General features: G+C 42.1%; 1 protein-coding gene across 2 annotated transcripts in view; it reads left to right on the top strand.

The window, feature by feature from the left end:
• LOC144942408 (TGF-beta receptor type-1-like) overlaps positions 1 to 17,145 on the top strand; it is a 49,456-nt gene extending 32,311 nt beyond the window's left edge. Inside the window, exons 3-10 of one of the 2 annotated variants that reach the window (XM_078869272.1) lie at positions 1,451 to 1,726; positions 2,832 to 3,062; positions 3,653 to 3,820; positions 5,071 to 5,227; positions 9,904 to 10,028; positions 11,191 to 11,321; positions 12,131 to 16,973; positions 17,014 to 17,145. In XM_078869272.1, the coding sequence (XP_078725398.1) occupies positions 1,451 to 1,726; positions 2,832 to 3,062; positions 3,653 to 3,820; positions 5,071 to 5,227; positions 9,904 to 10,028; positions 11,191 to 11,321; positions 12,131 to 12,256 (1,214 nt within the window). In that variant the 3' untranslated portion in view covers positions 12,257 to 16,973; positions 17,014 to 17,145. Of the gene's footprint in view, positions 1 to 1,450; positions 1,727 to 2,831; positions 3,063 to 3,652; positions 3,821 to 5,070; positions 5,228 to 9,903; positions 10,029 to 11,187; positions 11,322 to 12,130; positions 16,974 to 17,013 lie in introns of both variants that reach the window. The other variant, XM_078869265.1, reaches the window with a different exon arrangement.

The following is a 17,145-nucleotide window of genomic DNA, read 5'->3' as shown; positions in this document are numbered from 1 at the left end:
AAAAACTGTTGTTACTACTAGATGGAACACGTTTTACAGACATGTGCTTTCACAAACATGTTGTTTATCAGGTCTGGGTAAAGCTAGCTGATGATGTTACTGAGCTCTAATATTCCATACTGTATTTAGATGTACATTCAATCCACAGTAGTTGCATGTGCATGGCTGGTTTCATACACGTTTGTCTTGATCCTCAGGAAACAGCTTCAATGGGAAAATTAACGAATTACTGTCCCCCCCCCCCGCACATCTGACTTGTTCTTCCTCCGCATATCTGATTAGCACAGTTGGCTATGTACAGTGCGAAAGAAGTTCAACATACACAGTACATTATGGGCCTGTAGTTGTAATAATGCTAAATGTCAAAAAGCTACATCACTTTTCCTCCGTCAGTAAATTTTGACAATGATGTCCTCATAATCAACCATGTTCTATCCCCTGCTGGATGAAGGCATCCGCACATTGTCAACATGCCTCATAGTACTGAGACTCCATAAGTCATCCCGACTCCTACACACATGAATTGTGGTCATCACATTGGACAAAATCTACCCTCTTACTGCCATTCCATTTCCATTATCGCCCATCTACCTCGTCTACAATAATTTGCTGGTAATGGAAAATTCCCATCCGATACCAGTAGCTGGAGCTTAAAACAGAATGGATCAACATGCAGCGCTCACTTGCCACCATAAAAAGACTCAACATGGCCGACGACCCCCCCCCCACGTTCGCGGTTTAAACGGGGACCCACGACGGGTAACCAGACAGCGCTGGGGACGGAGAGGCAGGGGTCTGACCCACCCCGATTGAGGAGATGAAGGGCCCTGGTGCCAGCAGTGCCGGTAGATGCCTCATCCTCCTTTCCGCTTGTGAGGAGAGAGTGCAATGGGGCAGAGCCTGACGCCACAATGCACCTGCGAATATCCTGGTTGGCTCCCATGCACACGTAGCACCGCTGGTGGATATCCGCAGCTAGGAGCATTGAAGCAGGAATTTTGACATGCCACTGCCGCTGATATAAAGGGATAGAGTTGCCTAAAGGCCTGTACCATGAGCGATGCTAGTATTAAAACATAGTCCCCTGGAGCAGCAGAGACTATTCTGCAAAGAAAATTAACCAAACTAAGACATTTATTTCATGGAAATTGTACACTTAGAAAGTTTGCTGAAGAAGAGCGTCTTTTACACATGGGCGGTGATGTTGGGGTGGTAAAATGAAGCACCATTACAAAATGATTCGTTTATTTCCAGAAATATATCTGTTCGCTTTGATAATGATATCCAGTTATAAGGATCCTTTAGTACGTTATCATTGTTCACCCCAAGTTTGTGACCATTACTTCCCAGGTGTAGTATAGAACCCATAGCTTGGCGCATGCTGCATTGTGTGCTAGTGGCGGCTTGCTGGCTTTCTCACTCACTGTCCGGGCGTTGCTTATGTGCACAGACCCAACGCCGCTGGTGGGTCTGGACCGACTGAGCTCATGGAGCTCGGTGGAGCTGGCCGTGGCCATCGCCGCCCCCATCTGCTTCCTCTGCGTGCTGTTCACCGTGGTGCTCTGCTTATGCCACAACCGGGCAGCATGCCGGCACCTGCCCGTGCCAGACTCGGATGAGGAGCAGGACATTGGACACCTGCATCACCACCACCACCACCGCTACATCACCGAGGGCACAACTCTAAAAGACCTCTATGACCTAACCACTTCAGGATCTGGATCAGGTATGCTTTTATTGGGCGTGAGGACGCTCATGGCAAACAGCTTGTGTAAATCTAAATCCATCGAACAGCTGGCGAGATTCACATGTTGACTAAACGGCTGAAATGCATCACCTTACCGATTTGCCCATATTTGTGGTGGAGACACTGGGATGTTTTAACAAAAATATTACAAAAAACTTTTAGTTAACAAATAAATCTGGCTCCTGATCTATGTTAATTATTCAGAAAAAAATGTGTCCTATTGTGTTTCTTTTTTTCATGCTTTGAGAATTGTTGGCATAATCAGGTTTTGCACGTGTATAATTCATTGCAATTAAGCATGATAAATACATTAATATTGTTATTATCACAAGATGATGCCAAGATGTTATGTCTAATAGACTTTCCAGACTCTAGCCAAATACATTATCTTAGCAGTAGCTTTGTGATGCTTGAATGTTTAGCATGATACATTTATGGGGATTTTGAGTGGCTTTTTAAGGTACTGGGACAGCTGATTGTTATAAGAGTTGCTGGTAAGGAGAGGATGGATGTTTTTTTAAATCATGGAAGAAAGATTAAGGGGGAGAGAGAGACACACATGGTGAAAACAGAACAATAACGCAGTATATTTGGCATGGCACTTGGGATGGAAAGCCTGTGTCCCAGTTTATGATCCATGATTTTAAGTTTGTGGCATGGTAATGTTTTTTGTAAATTCATGGCCGAGGTGTGGGAACAAAACCTATAATTCACAGAAAGGTAACAGAATAATGAGGTGTGATACTCCACCTAATATTAACTTGCATAAAAAAAAGACTTTTGTTGTGAAAAAATATTTAAAATAACCATTTAATAGTAAAAAAAAACCTTAAACCAAGTGGCTAATTTAAGGCCTTGCGTTTTATGGATGAAATAATATTCAAGATGAATTGAAATAATAGCATACCGTGTATGGGTTACTCTTCCACGGTGGCCAGATATTTTGGAAGAGTTAGGAGTACCCACACTTCACCTGCACCACACGCAGACCTGCCGATGAACAGTGAACCACCCTCTTAACAAATCAACAGGCAGTCCATCGCAACGGAGGTTAATGGAGGCGTGTCAATGCGTGTCGAAACAGGCTTACCCCTGCTGGTGCAGCGCACCATCGCAAGGACCATCGTGCTGCAGGAGAGCATCGGCAAGGGCCGCTTCGGCGAGGTGTGGCGTGGCAAGTGGCGTGGCGAGGACGTCGCTGTCAAGATCTTCTCGTCACGCGAGGAGCGCTCCTGGTTCCGTGAGGCCGAGATCTACCAGACAGTCATGCTGCGCCATGAAAACATCCTGGGCTTCATCGCTGCCGACAATAAAGGTTTTTTTTTTAATAAACACATCCTGGTAGCACTTTACTGCACTTTGCAACAAGCCTATTTTCGTAAGTACAAACATTTTAGAGTGTTATCAGGATTATCAAAGGCGAGTGCGAGTGTTTCTCTTTCTCAAAATAACGTGTCTGCTTTGAGCAAGTGGTAAAAATTCTTACTTCTTGTGATGGGGACCAGTGACCATGACTGTAGCAAATACAGGTTTGGTCATTCGGAGACATTATTAGCACTATCTCATGCAAGCCTAATTTTTCAACTCCTGCTACATTGTTCGCATTCATGCCTTTGCAACACAGGCAATAGATGTTGGGATCACCATTCTCATTTATTATAACTTTATCTGGCTGTTATTGGATAGAAATTTCCATAGATATGTGTAACATTTATATAAAAACATCAAGTAATTAATAATTTTGGTGATAACCTCCACTCTGTATAAATGTCCACACGACTGGTGGAATATAGCTGTTGACTCGATGTGGTGGGTTTGGTGGTGGCTGCTAGACTATCCTTCTACGTAGACACTTACTTTTTGAACTTGTTGGGCCACTGTTGATGATTTCTCATGTTTTTACAGACAATGGGACTTGGACGCAGCTGTGGCTAGTCTCCGACTACCACGAGCATGGCTCGCTCTTCGACTACCTGAATCGTTTCACAGTGCCTGTGGAAGGGATGCTTAAGCTAGCCCTCTCCACTGCCAGTGGGCTTGCTCACCTGCACATGGAGATCGTCGGCACACAGGGTAAGCAATCAAACATCACACGTGTACCAATATTGTTGCCCCTTACACATACGTAGCTAAAATTCGAAAGCCAATTATACAATCGCAAGGACTGTTACGTTAAAACCTTATATAAAAGTTGTTCGTTTTAACAAAGTTAAGTGTTGTATAGAATATTTTTTTCTTAACTGAAGAGCTGCCAATTCATGGAATATGATTTCCTTCCTCCCCCCCCCCCCCAAAATGCACGGAAATTCTGTGTTTGAAAGCAAGTCACGTAAAAAAAATGTGCACAAAATGTACAAGGCCCACGATAAGGTATTTGAATTTGTGCAAGCACCAATTTGGTTGTCTCTTTAATTCTGCACAAGGGTTTGTCATGAAGCATACCCCATGTAACAAATGCATTGCAACCTCTTTACATTCAATCGCATTCAGCCCAGAGAATTCTGTTTTAAAGGAACACAACCATACTGGCAGCCTTGTGTTCCTACGTCCAGCTGGGATGCATAGAGTAGTGTCAGCCAATGGAACCTCAGGCCATCGTATGCCGCAGGAAAATCAGAACAAATTCTCAGTGTGGAGGGTGCTCAGATGGTAAGGACTCTGTCAAGGGATGAGTATCCCTTCATGCCAACACACAAAGGACCCCATTGTGTGATAAATGTAAAACATGTGCTGATAAAAGGAAGAGTTATTAAATTAGTAAAGTATCACTGTAACAGGTATAGATGTTGCATTTCTTGGTGTGATGAAGAGAAGGTGATCTGTACCAGTGTGGTATAAGTGGCTTTTGCTTAAATCTATTATAACTCCGTTGACAGTTTAACCAGCTGTAGCAGCCAGCAAGAGGAATGTAGTCCTGAATTAAATCTGCAGTACCCATTTAATCGTTATAAAAATAGAGATTTTTGGCTTGGTTAAAGCATCTTCCTTGATGGAATATTTTCTTATTTTTATCAGTGAGGTGGCTCGATGGCAGAGAGTTTAGAGTGCTGAGCTGGCACTGTTGAGATCTTTGGTTCAAATCCTGTGCTTAAACTGGTTTCTCAAATGCAGTGTGTTGTTGGTCTAAGTCTGATTACCAGGGCACACAAAAACATAAAATTGTGCAATTTGGGTAAATCTGGCTCTGAGAATAAAAATATTGGTTCGACTGCCATTGATCTTGTGCACTATATATTTTTTTCTTGAACAAGAAGACTCATTAATGTGCATTCTTTCTCCCCATTGCACTCCACCCATGGTTTGACCCGCTCACCACCTCGCAGGTAAACCGGCCATCGCCCACCGAGACCTCAAATCAAAGAACATCCTGGTGAAGAAAAACGGCATGTGCGCCATCGCAGACCTGGGTCTTGCCGTGCGGCACGACTCGGCCACCGACACCATCGACATCGCACCCAACAACCGCGTCGGCACCAAGAGGTCAGCGTGTGGCAGCTGCATCCCTCATACAGCGCGTCGTGCAGTGATCCTTACACTATTAACTCTGTACATAACGGTAGAACTCCTCCTATCCCTGGCCCCATTATCTGCAGGAACTTTAAGGTGGTCCGCTAAACCTCCAATTATCAACAGTACTGTTCTCTGTGTTTCTGTATTTTTTTTCCTTTCTGCTGAAGAACAGCTTCCTATTATCCACGATGTTTTATGTGAATAAGAATTAATTGGCAAAATCTAGGGCGGTGACGTGGCCTGTTCGCCGCTTGTTGCAGAGGTTCACGGTTGTAATCCAGCGGCTTCCCTGATCATCATTTGCCGGTGTAACAACCATAATATTACTATGCACCGTTTGCTTTACAGTTTGCTGGCATTAGGGTCCACATTTGGAAATTAACTGAAAAATTTTCATTTGAATTATACATAGCAATCGATTTGTTTCCCCATGGACAAGTGGAGCAAATTTATGGATAACCCCATGGATAAGGGTTGTGTATAATGGTTTTAGTCATTCACAAAGAGTAGGCCAATGCGTTTCTGTGCTGGGTACTGTATCTAGAGCCTACGTTGTCTCGTGGTAGTTTAAGGGCCAAGATCCATAATGTACAATGACCAGACATATTTTATTGTTCACGAAGCTTTTATAAGCAGCAGCACAGATAATAATTTTCCTACAATATTAACTTTAATCTTCACAGTCATGGGGAAATAACAGATGAAAGTATTGATCTCATATTCTACAGAATACCAATTTTGCATGGGTATTACCTTTCTATGCATTGTGATGCCAAGTGATCTTTGGCAGGCTTTTAAGCAGATCTAGAAGTTGTATAGTTCTGTCTGTAATCAGCAGTGACTTTTGCTGACCTGGATGTTCTTGGCTGACAAGGCATGATTGATGAGATGCTGTGTGGATTTGACCATTACGTTACAGGGCATGCCTTTGTGACTACCGCAGTGCTCACCATGGCAGCCTTTGCTTTGAGATATAAACACTGGAATATATCTGACCAAGGTCTGATAATACTAGTCATAATCATCACCCTCGGCATTGAGCTATCCACTGCTGGATGAAGGCATTCCCATGTCGGCATAGTCTCGTCGTGCTTTTTGTATTTATTTGTCCTTCCCCGCACCTCCGTTTGCATTGTTATTCTGTAGGCACATTTCCACGTTGCATTTAATTCATCTTTATTTCAACAATTCGAGCTCAATTCACCTTCAGTAATTGATCATTGTCTTAGGTACATATGCTATGATGATCAACCGAATAGGATTTTTTTTCGTGGGTACATTTGGCAAGTAATCATAACACTTTGGTGGTTAGTTTACAAGCAAATAGAGTTATGCTATAAAAGAAGCACTCGGTGGGATTGCTGTGGTCACATTTTTGGCACAGGCCCTTCAAATGCGACAATATTGCAGCTCGTAAAGCATGTGTTAATCTTTATTCACAACTTGTTATCATGTTTAATCCTGTGATGTATGAAATGGTGCCAGTTTCCACACGGCTTTAAGACTGTAGTACAGAGCTTTTGCATACAATCTCTGCTTATGAATGACTAATAAAGATAAACCGTTCAAGGATTTTTACCATTTGTGGTATTTTAGAACATAAGTAAATAATTAAAGGGTTAAACATTACTTAATTTTAAAATATAATTCAAATGGTTTTATGAACGAAAAATGTATTCATATTTGGGTTCTTTTGGATTAATGTATGTCGCTAACCCTACTCCACCCAACGCAGCCAATTAATAACAGTGTCATCTGAATCAAATGTGCTTCAGCAGCACCACCGGTTTTGTTGGTGGCATCTCGCCGCAGTGACGAGATGTTCACCCCCTCGCTTGATATGCAGAAGGTTGTGGGTTCGATCCTGACCCTGATGCCTGTATATTTGGAGTTTGCATGCTTTTCCCGTGGTCATGTCGATTTTTAACTAAAATATTCGTCTGTCGTGTTCGTATGTCAACTTTGTCTAGTGTCATAATATATTTTTAATGTTGAGTTGTCATATCTCTCAAGAGCCTAGTCTCACATGGGTTGGACCAGATGACGCCTTTTGGCGTCAAAAGGAAAGCTGTCTCGGGTGTGGACCAATCAACTTCAAGGACAGTGCATACATTATCAGAGTTATGTTTTTTGTTTGCATTATGACTGCAGGTATTGTGGTCTATGCAAACATGACTCCTTGTAAAAAAAGGTGTCAGTTTTGTTGCCAGATAGAAGGGTAAAAAAACAATTATCATATTTTTTACTGGCAAATGAGGTTCCAATGGTGTAACATGGTTAGTGTTCACATCATCCAGATCTGAAGACAGTGATGGGTTATTGTGCTGGATTACCACACTGCTCCCTGCTTAACATGCTGCAATGGGTCAACATTAGCCCAGTGAATGCCACCTCTGGCCCAGGGCTGAAGACCACTGTGCCAGTGTCGTATGCTATCTGTATTATAGACACGCCTTGTAAATTTACCTGGACTACTTTTAGGACCAATATTTATCAGTGCACTTCCACCGCACGATTTTTAAGCTTGTGTGCACCAACTGGGTTCAAGCTTGAGGTTCCTCTTGCACCGCTTAGCTATGTCGCTATTCAGCCAGGCTTGTTGTGCTGCTACAAACTAAGCCCTGGTGCAAAGCGAAAGAAAACAAAAGGAATGTTGTTTTTTTCTCCTTGGCAGCAGTAGCACCCGCAGGCGCCACGGTGGCGAGATATTAACTACCTCACGTGGTATGTAGGAGGTTGTGGGTTCGATCCCGACCCTGACGCCTATTGTATACTGGACATCTGTGAAAAATAGCTTCATAGTTCATCGGATTCCTCCATTATAAATAAATATTCTGATTTTGTATATTTGGAGTTTGCATGTTCTCCCCATGGTAGCGTTGATTTTTCTCTGGGTCTTCTAGTTTTTCTCTCCACATTTAGAAACGTACTTTTAGAGTATTTAGCTGCTTTAAATTTACACGTGATAAGCCACTTCGTTGAGTGATCATTTGTGGCCAGGTTGCTTTTGAAAAATAACTATATAGCTCAGTGGGCCTTACCTGATAAAATACAAAGTTTAGTTCAATTTTAGTTAAGCACATCAAGGTGATGACCACCTTAGAGAGATTATGTTTTTGTGTTTAGTTTGTTGTCCTTCCCCTGCACCGCCGATCAGCACGGTTGGCTACGCATGGTGCGAAAGAAGTTGAACTTACATACCTTACACGTCATTTACCTGGTTGAAAATGGCCTTAAATTTGTAATCGACTGCCAATGTGCAGAATTTTTAAAGAGTGCTTAAAAAACATAAAATTTTGATGATTATTTTTGTCCCCATGAAATATACTGGTCATCATTTACTTTGAATGCAGAGGTAGATTTTGTCTTTGGTTCTTAAGCAGCTGTAAAAATAAATGTAATACATTTTTATGAAGGTGATGGAGGGGGGGGCATAATCCAAACACCTTGAATGTGCGGAATGCGCTTGATCTCGATGATAAGCAGGCTTATGCCTGGATAGTGCTCGAATGAGTGACCACCTTGCACAATGGTTTGTTATGGGTGGTTGCGGACCCACAATGTGGGTGGCAGAGCGCAGTTATATAACGTCCATAGTTCTACCATACCTCTGATCCCACGTCTCATATTGGCGGGCTTGGTTTAGTGTCGTCCAGTAACCCACACTGCAGCGGCGGCACAGAGGAAGAAGCCCTCATCCAGAATTGACAAAAGAGCTGCATATGTAGGGGTTTTTATTTATCCATAACTGAAACAAGTACAATTTTTATTTTTTTGTACAACGCAGACGCACTAAATTTGGCTTCATAGTAAGGAAATGAATAGTCAACCGTGGGGAAAGCGTATTAAACAATCAACAAGTGCTGGTTTGAAAACCCAAACATCTCATCTTTTATAGCTTGTATTGCCAGGATGGGTGCTTGTAGAAATGTGTTTTGTGTAAAGACTAGCAAATAACTGTATTCTTCCTGCTAGCTTTCACTTTAATTATGAACTTGGCAATGTAATTCAAATATTCTGCACATTTTCTAAATAACTGTTGTAGTCAAGCAAGACAGGTGAATGTCGTGCAGACAAACATGGATAATTAGTGTGCAGTGCAACCTAGCAAATTGCTAATAGTGATGTGCATATTAAGGTTGATGGAAAACCTTGCCTTGGTGTAATCTCTTGAGGAAACATGTTATAAATTACATCAGTATACTGAAAGACCATTGAACTGCAAGCGTACATGCTTTGAATATATTGTGTTTTCGTCATTTTCTGGCTTGGAGCCTGGAGTCTGGTCCATCTAAGTTGGACATTTCTGGGTGCTCTGTAGCGGCTCAAATTCTTTCCCAGGGGAATCCAAAAATACGTACACTAATTTTGTCGGCTCTTTGATTGCAAGCAATGCATGTTGTAGGTCACATTTCTTCGGGATGATGCCAACAATGTTAAGACTTATAAATGCTATGATTTATTAAATGAGGATCTGGTTCATATGTCTTTTATAAATTGCTCATTTCTAAAAGCATACATACGTCAGCAGTAGAATAAGAATGCTGTGTATACAAGAAAATAAATCAATGCACACGGAGAAGAGTAAATGAAGCATGGAACAGAATAATGTTGAATTTGATAAATGTCTTGATTTCTTTCATTAGATACATGGCACCAGAGGTTCTTGATGACACGATCAACATGAAGCACTTTGACTCATTCAAGCGTGCTGATATCTACGCTCTGGGGCTGGTATTCTGGGAAATAGCTCGGAGATGTGCTGTCGGAGGTACGTTGTTCATGTTACATTAAACACTGGCACACATTGCAGATGTGCTTGTACATATTTCCATTGCTGCATTGTGTTCAACCCCTGCACACTGCACACTTACATCTGACACACAGCTCCAGTTGCCACTGTCCTTGTGGCAGATATCATTTGCATAAATTAGCAACGTGGCAGATGGCAAAGCAGATTCAACTGCCTTGTCACAAATAAGTGTGAGGAAATTGCTTGAACTGGCAGTATGCAACATTGTGCTAGAGTATAAGCTACATATCCGTAGCTCAATATAATTTTTTATGGATAATACATTCATCTCCTAGCCTATGACATTGCTAATAAACTTTCACATGATGCCTTAATGGATGCCCTGCCACAGCTAAAATGTGAACTATTATGACTATATGTCTAACTTTAATAAAAATTTAAATAATTATAATAATAAATGTATAGCTTTGGACATATATTTTCCATAACCACCATTTTTTGTCACATGGCAGTCGAACAGATATTTTTAATTTCCAGAGCTGGAGTTTAACCAAATAAAAAAATAAAAATTATGATTTTTTTTTTGTGTGCAGTCCTTAATAATTAGACTGAGACTATCAATTAACTACACTTGAGATTGCACTTTTGTTGTGGATGGTTGCCTATGATTAAGCTGAGGATCTGAGCAGTGCTAACTCAGCCTTGTGACCACCAATCTACCGGGCCACCTTGAAGAACTCCGATTCTCAGTTCGAAGCATGTATTGTGAGCTTAACCCTTTCCCGTTCCCATGACGTACGTGTATGTCATCAGTTTTTTTTCCGATCCCAATGACGTACACGTACGTCATCAGGAGCGGAATCGTAAGTAAAAGACCATGCGGGAGGGCGTGTGGCACAATTTGGGACCAGCTATCATAAAATGCGGTCGTGTCGCTACTGTTCTCTGCAGTGTGAGAACATTGTCTTTAAACACAGCGGCGCTGTGCCTCTAAATAAAAATGAATGCTCACCGTTGTGCGTGTTCCGAGATTCAGCATTGAACGGGACCCACCTTGCAACTTGTAGATGTCTCGGAACGGGAAAAGGTTGATTGATCATCGATCTATGGATACATCATTGTGGAGATGAGAGAAAGAGTGGTTTGTTCAAATTCTCACATGCTTTGCTGCGTACAGCAGGGATTCATGAAGACTACCAGCTGCCCTATTATGACATGGTGCCTTCGGACCCGTCTATCGAGGAGATGCGCCGGGTGGTGTGCGAGCAGAAGCAGAGACCAAACATCCCCAACCGCTGGCAGAGCTGTGAGGTACGTATGCTGGCTTGCTACCGCTACTGCTGTGTACGCAGGCAGCGCTTCCACCTCATCCGCACGCTCCCAGTTGTATTTGATTACCTAAGCCTGAATTTCTTACGCACATTCAACGGATAGTATTCCCCCGTGGTTATCTACACTGTATTTTAATTTATATAGCCTTTCTCGAGATGAACGTGACTTTTACTTCCCGATAGTCACAAATGAAGTGAATTATATCAAATGTATCTTACTTTTACTATATGTCTTTTGCAGTAATATTGCAAACTGATTTAGTAGGCATACAACCTTATTCTTGGGTCTTTCGGTAAAGTCACGTAGATAGGTTCAAGGAAAATAACAAAGAATAACAAAAAACTACGACGTTTCAATCGAAACACAAGCAATCGTCATCAGGAGAAAAAAGCGGGAAAGCTGTCGTCTTTTTTTTTCCTGAAAATGACAGCTTTCCCGCTTTTTTCTCCTGATGACGATTGCTTGCGTTGCGATTCAAACGTCGTAGTTTTTTGTTATTTTTTTTTATTTTCTTTGAACCTATCTACGTGACTTTACCGAAAGACCCAACAATATTAATTCCTGCATTCACGAAAGCTTTAAGTTAAGATTTAGGCATATAACCTATTTTGGGCCCCTTAAATAGCGTGCAGTCATCGTTATTGTACCTTTCGCTATAGAAATTTAGATTTGGAGTAACGTCATATGTATAATCAAAAAATATGGCCGTCTCATTTGGTTGCTATAACCCGTTGGTGTTCAGTGGGACAGCGTTAATAATTTCTGGTGGTGCTCTTGGCACATTACAGGCCCTCCGTGTGATGGCCAAGATAATGCGCGAGTGCTGGTATGCAAACGGGGCAGCTCGTCTCACGGCGCTGCGCATCAAGAAGACCCTCTCACAGCTGAGCCAGCAAGAGGACATCAAGGTGTGAAAGAGCCAGACCCTTAGCAGACCGGCGGCAACACGCAACAATAGCCCTAAGCCAGTGTGGAAGACTGTTTGACTGGGCACTCCTCTGCCTTGCGATCGTCACTGCAACCACGCTGCCCTGCTCAACTGCCCTGCCCACGACTCACCTTGTTGCAAGCGGTGTGCCGTGCCGACGCATGCCTTTTTAAGGACCGACATAGATTACTTCAGTGCCATAATCTGGTCATTCATGCTTACAGGTTTCATTCTACCTCGTGACATTCAACCTGCAGAGTTCTTGAACTCTGCTCTTGAACATGGGAACATCCACCACCTCTGACATGCAGTTTTCATTGACCATTCATAGGTGTCTTAGCTGAAGCTTAGTGGTATCAAACCACGGTGGGGCATTTCTTGTATCCAAAGTGAGTGTTGCGTCAAAGTGACCGATCGCACTCTGGCAAAAAAAGCAAGCAAAGTGTACATTTTGTCCACGGCATTCAAAACTGATTTATTAAGTAGTGTGCATTGTGAGTGGAGTAAAGATCAAATTTTCCTTGAAAAACAGCCAATTGTTACACAGCCATCGAGGTCTTTCAAGAACTATATGGTCTGCTTCAACTATGCACCCATGCAAAAGAAGATAAGAAAATGAAGGTCAAATGGGTTGCTTATATTAGTCATTGCAAATTACATATGTAGTTTTTGGTTGTTGTTTTTTTCTCTAGGACCTGTGGAATGTGAGCGAGGCCATAAGTGGGCCTGCATTTGTGAGTGTATTGTGTTGACATTTTTAAGTCCCCTTGTAATTGAGGGTTTTTATAAGACCTTGTATTGCTGCTCAGCATACAAAGGCCATGAAAAAACATTGTACTATATAAAAGTAGCTTGTTTTGTCAACTGTAGCATTGTTTGTCAAGCCGTCTTTCAGTCAGTGGATATTAAATGTCACTTTATCTGCTTAAAGTAGTATCAGCCACTTCACACCGATAGATTGACACGTCAGCTTGCCTCCCAGAGTTGAAGAGTAATGGAGGTTGCCTTTGAAAAAAAATATATACATTATGCTGTAAATAGTATTTATAGTGTTTGATAGAAAAATGTTTAACGTTTATTACACAAATAAATTAATTTAAAATATCACATCTGTAACAAAACAGAAAAATACATTTTCATAATATACAAAACTGAATGTGTTCAGTTACGTAACTGCTGCAAGAACACCGAATAGCTGATTGTTCTTTACCCATTCATGCATTTTAAACTTCGTGGGTACATCAGTCATGGTAGATAATACCTTTGTAACCTCAAACCCCCTTACTGTGAAATAGCTGCTATAGGTTTTCTCCAGATTATAAAATCGTCACATCGGCGTTCACATTTTTTCTTCTTTAATTCCACCTTTTTCTCGTTTAAGACACTTTATTAACTCAAGCTGGCTGACATCATAGGCACTGCACGATGCTGCTATGTTGTTTTTTGAGACATGAAGAGGGAATGCGGCATTGTAAAACCTTGTCATTCAGTGGCATTAAGCAGTCTTATGTAATGTTCACTTAGAAAAGTCAAATCCGGAGTGTCTCCACGCTTAAACAAACATTACAGTGGTCACGCATCTCTTTTGACAGCCCTGAGCCAGTTATGGACATTATCTATTCCAATGCCTTGGCTAGTCTGTATTTAGGACAATTGGATAACAGCATGACATTTTTTTTACACAAAGTAAAAAAAAATTGCTTGTAAACTTTGTCAGATCGATAGATATGCATTTAATAGGGGAGTGCATCATGACTTCACATCAACAACATGAACAGCAGTCATTCGTCCCTATGTGGCAATGACATAACCATAGTGCTTGTGGGGGTGAAATGCACTTTGAGGCCACGTGAAGTGTCGAAAACTTGCATGCAGGAGGCCATGGGACAGACACCATTCCTCCTGGCCATGTATTAACATACCTGGCCCTCCGCTCATTTCCCGTTCTTGCTGGACGGAGACTGCCTCCAACTCCACAGATGCTGATCTTGACACTCCTAATACCATTCATTGTCAAGCCCAATCAACTCCACATCCTGCTGCACCATATCAGCCCACCTCTTCTCAATCCCTTGCCGTGCCCATGTATCTCCCCCTATCCGGCCAAACAAGCTATTTGGGCATTCGGTGGCTGAGCCAACCAATGGAGCCTCGCTTACGAGAGGTGCTCACTAATGAGACCGTGTCAAGGTTTTTAAAGGATCTTTCAAGAATCTGTGAGGTCCACGTTCCTTTGAAGGAGTCACAAGTTTCGCAAGCATAGAGAGGAAAGGGCATAACTGTGGCCGAGAAGACCTGGAGCTTTGTATGGAGCGATTCACCAGCCAGCTTCAACACAGTATTACACAGCCGATGAAAAGATAATGCTGCCCGAGTTGAGGACCTTCCACTTCTCGTGATGACTGGAGGTAGAACCGGTCAAACGGACCTCCCAGGTTCAGTCTGTACTGGTCCAGCTCCCGAGAGAGACATGGCAGCCCCTCGATGAGTGTTTGGACATTCCACTTAACCAGACAGCAGTTTCCTGCCGTTTCTGGAAGAACCACGAGGGGGGCGGGAAGCAGGGGGAGCAGGGGTTAGTCTCTTGGCTCTGCTGAACAAAGTTTGGCCAGAAGATATCGCGGACGCCTGTCCCCCCGCGGCCTTCGGCAGAATCTTATGCTGCCCTTTTTGTGGTTGTTTGGTACTTTAATTGAAGAGAGTCCGAGTTGGCACACTGTAGTGGCTGTGAGCATGCCGTGAGAGCAACAGTTTTGAGCAACAGTTTTGAGCATCAGCCTTTTTGCCTTCCCCCAAATGGCAATGCTTGCAACACACCAGTGTTGCCGTCTGACACCAGCGAGGAGGTGTTAGGTTGTTTTGCCAGTTGACTTCATATCTCTGACGCAGGGATAGTCACCGTAGAGTTTTGAAGAGGAAAATTGGCTTTGGTTTGTGGCACGCAATGTACCCTGCATGGCATGTGGTTATCCCATAGTGCCACGCAAAGTGGAAACGGAGACTCATTTTAATGGTGCCAGGTCTGTCACATATTTTTGTCCATACCTTCCCAGGTGGTGTTTCTTCTCCAATTGATGTTAGCTTAAACCGATGTGGGAGAAATGTGTTCATGCAGAGTAAGCATACCATAGTTATTCACTTAGTAAGATGAATTCAGTGTAGCTGTGTTCACAAACGTTTATTGGAACATTTTCTTTCCTGTAATGTCAGCAAAGTTACATATTCATTCATATGCTTGAGTTTAACAAATTGGGAATTTTCTAAAGTGTAACTTTTTTGTATCACAAATTTACCCAAATTGGTCAGGGTAAAGCAAAGTAATTTGTTGTAGAAAAAAACCCTTTGATCGTGGCCAATACTTGTGCTATGTTTTGCAAGGGGTTGCATATGATATGTCTCATTATTTTGTTAGTATTGTTACCTAAACAATTACAAAGAACATACTCTAGTTACAATTCTAACTAGTATAAAACCTTAAATGTGACGGGATATATAATTTCTTGCTAGACGGCAGTCGTTAATTGAGTCAAATCTTTTAATATTCACACCTTAGTGTGAATAACTCAGATGCATTTTCGTCTTTGGCATTAACAGCCCTGAAGTGGCTTATCCTCACCTGACAGTAGAAACACGCTGATTGTATTTTACCAGTTTCCCAGTACCAGCCAATCTGATATTAAAAGGTGAAGGGTTACTGCACACTATGTATACATACATATATACCATACTTTAACACAAATATACATCTAATTATAAAGTTGCGATTGACTAAAAAAGCCATTTTTTTGTAGTCTTGCATGGACGTATATATACTGTATAAATCTAACCCATTTCGTCGTTGTCTTGCAAAAAAAATGAATCGGGCATTTGGTACTATGCAGACGGTAGATAACGAGTCTTTATTGACAAGTGCTGTCACTTTAAGAAAATGAAATTGCAATTTGAGGCTCAAGTGAGGTACACACGTTCCTTTTTCAGCAAATCACTACTGTAAAAACAGATGCCTTCACTTTGGCTGGCCCCATATGTAAGCCATACTTTGTCCTTGATGTTCAGTGTACAGTGAGCGTAGTTCCGTAAAATAAGCATTGTTGTGTCTTGTTCATGTTTTATTTTGTAAATAAAATATCACGATACCTCCTCCCCTCGTTAGTAGTACCTCAGTGTTGACTATTGTGGAGGTTACAAGCACCGTTTCAAAAGTATCTCATCAACTTTGTAAATGATTACAGTACTCAATAAATTTAGAAGTAAAAAAATATACCGTATGCTTGTTTTGGTGACTTTTTCATGGGTTATAGGTTTGTTTTGATCACTGACAAGTGTCCAGATATGAACCACCTTGCTTTTTCCGGGACTGTGTTTTGAATTCTCTCTGGTTATACATATATACCCAATTGTACGTTTTTAATTATTTTACTTTGTTTTAGGGCAACTTGAATCACATCAGCCTGTGTTCATTTCCTATGTTAGGGATAGAGATGTCTCTGATAATTTGGGGTTTTTCCGTAAAAATAATTTTACCATATTGGCTTCTCCATGTCAAATTCCTTGATTCCGTCTGCTTGAAGAAGGTCTGTTTGCTGCCTGAGAACTGTAAAGGCGCATGTCCTTCCTCGTGTCACTCGTCCTCTTTACCTTTTACCTCATTCTAAGCTAGCATTGGCTAGGCTCCACATCCAGACTCCGGAGCCAGCTCCGAGGTTTCGGAGCCGGCTCCGAGGTTTCGGAGCCGGCTCCGAGGTTTCGGAGCCAGAGCAGAGTTTACCAGTGTTCTATGTTGTCCTTCGGAGCCAGGATCCAGAGCTGCTGGAGTTGGAGCCGGAGCCTGGAGCTGGAGCTGAGGTTCCGGAGCAGCTCCACAATTTCCTGCTT

Source organism: Lampetra fluviatilis, chromosome 2, assembly GCF_964198595.1.
Source record: "Lampetra fluviatilis chromosome 2, kcLamFluv1.1, whole genome shotgun sequence".
Lineage (NCBI taxonomy): Eukaryota > Metazoa > Chordata > Hyperoartia > Petromyzontiformes > Petromyzontidae > Lampetra > Lampetra fluviatilis.
The sequence above is the reverse complement of the archived record's forward strand: the minus strand, read 5'-3'. Positions and strand labels throughout refer to the sequence as shown.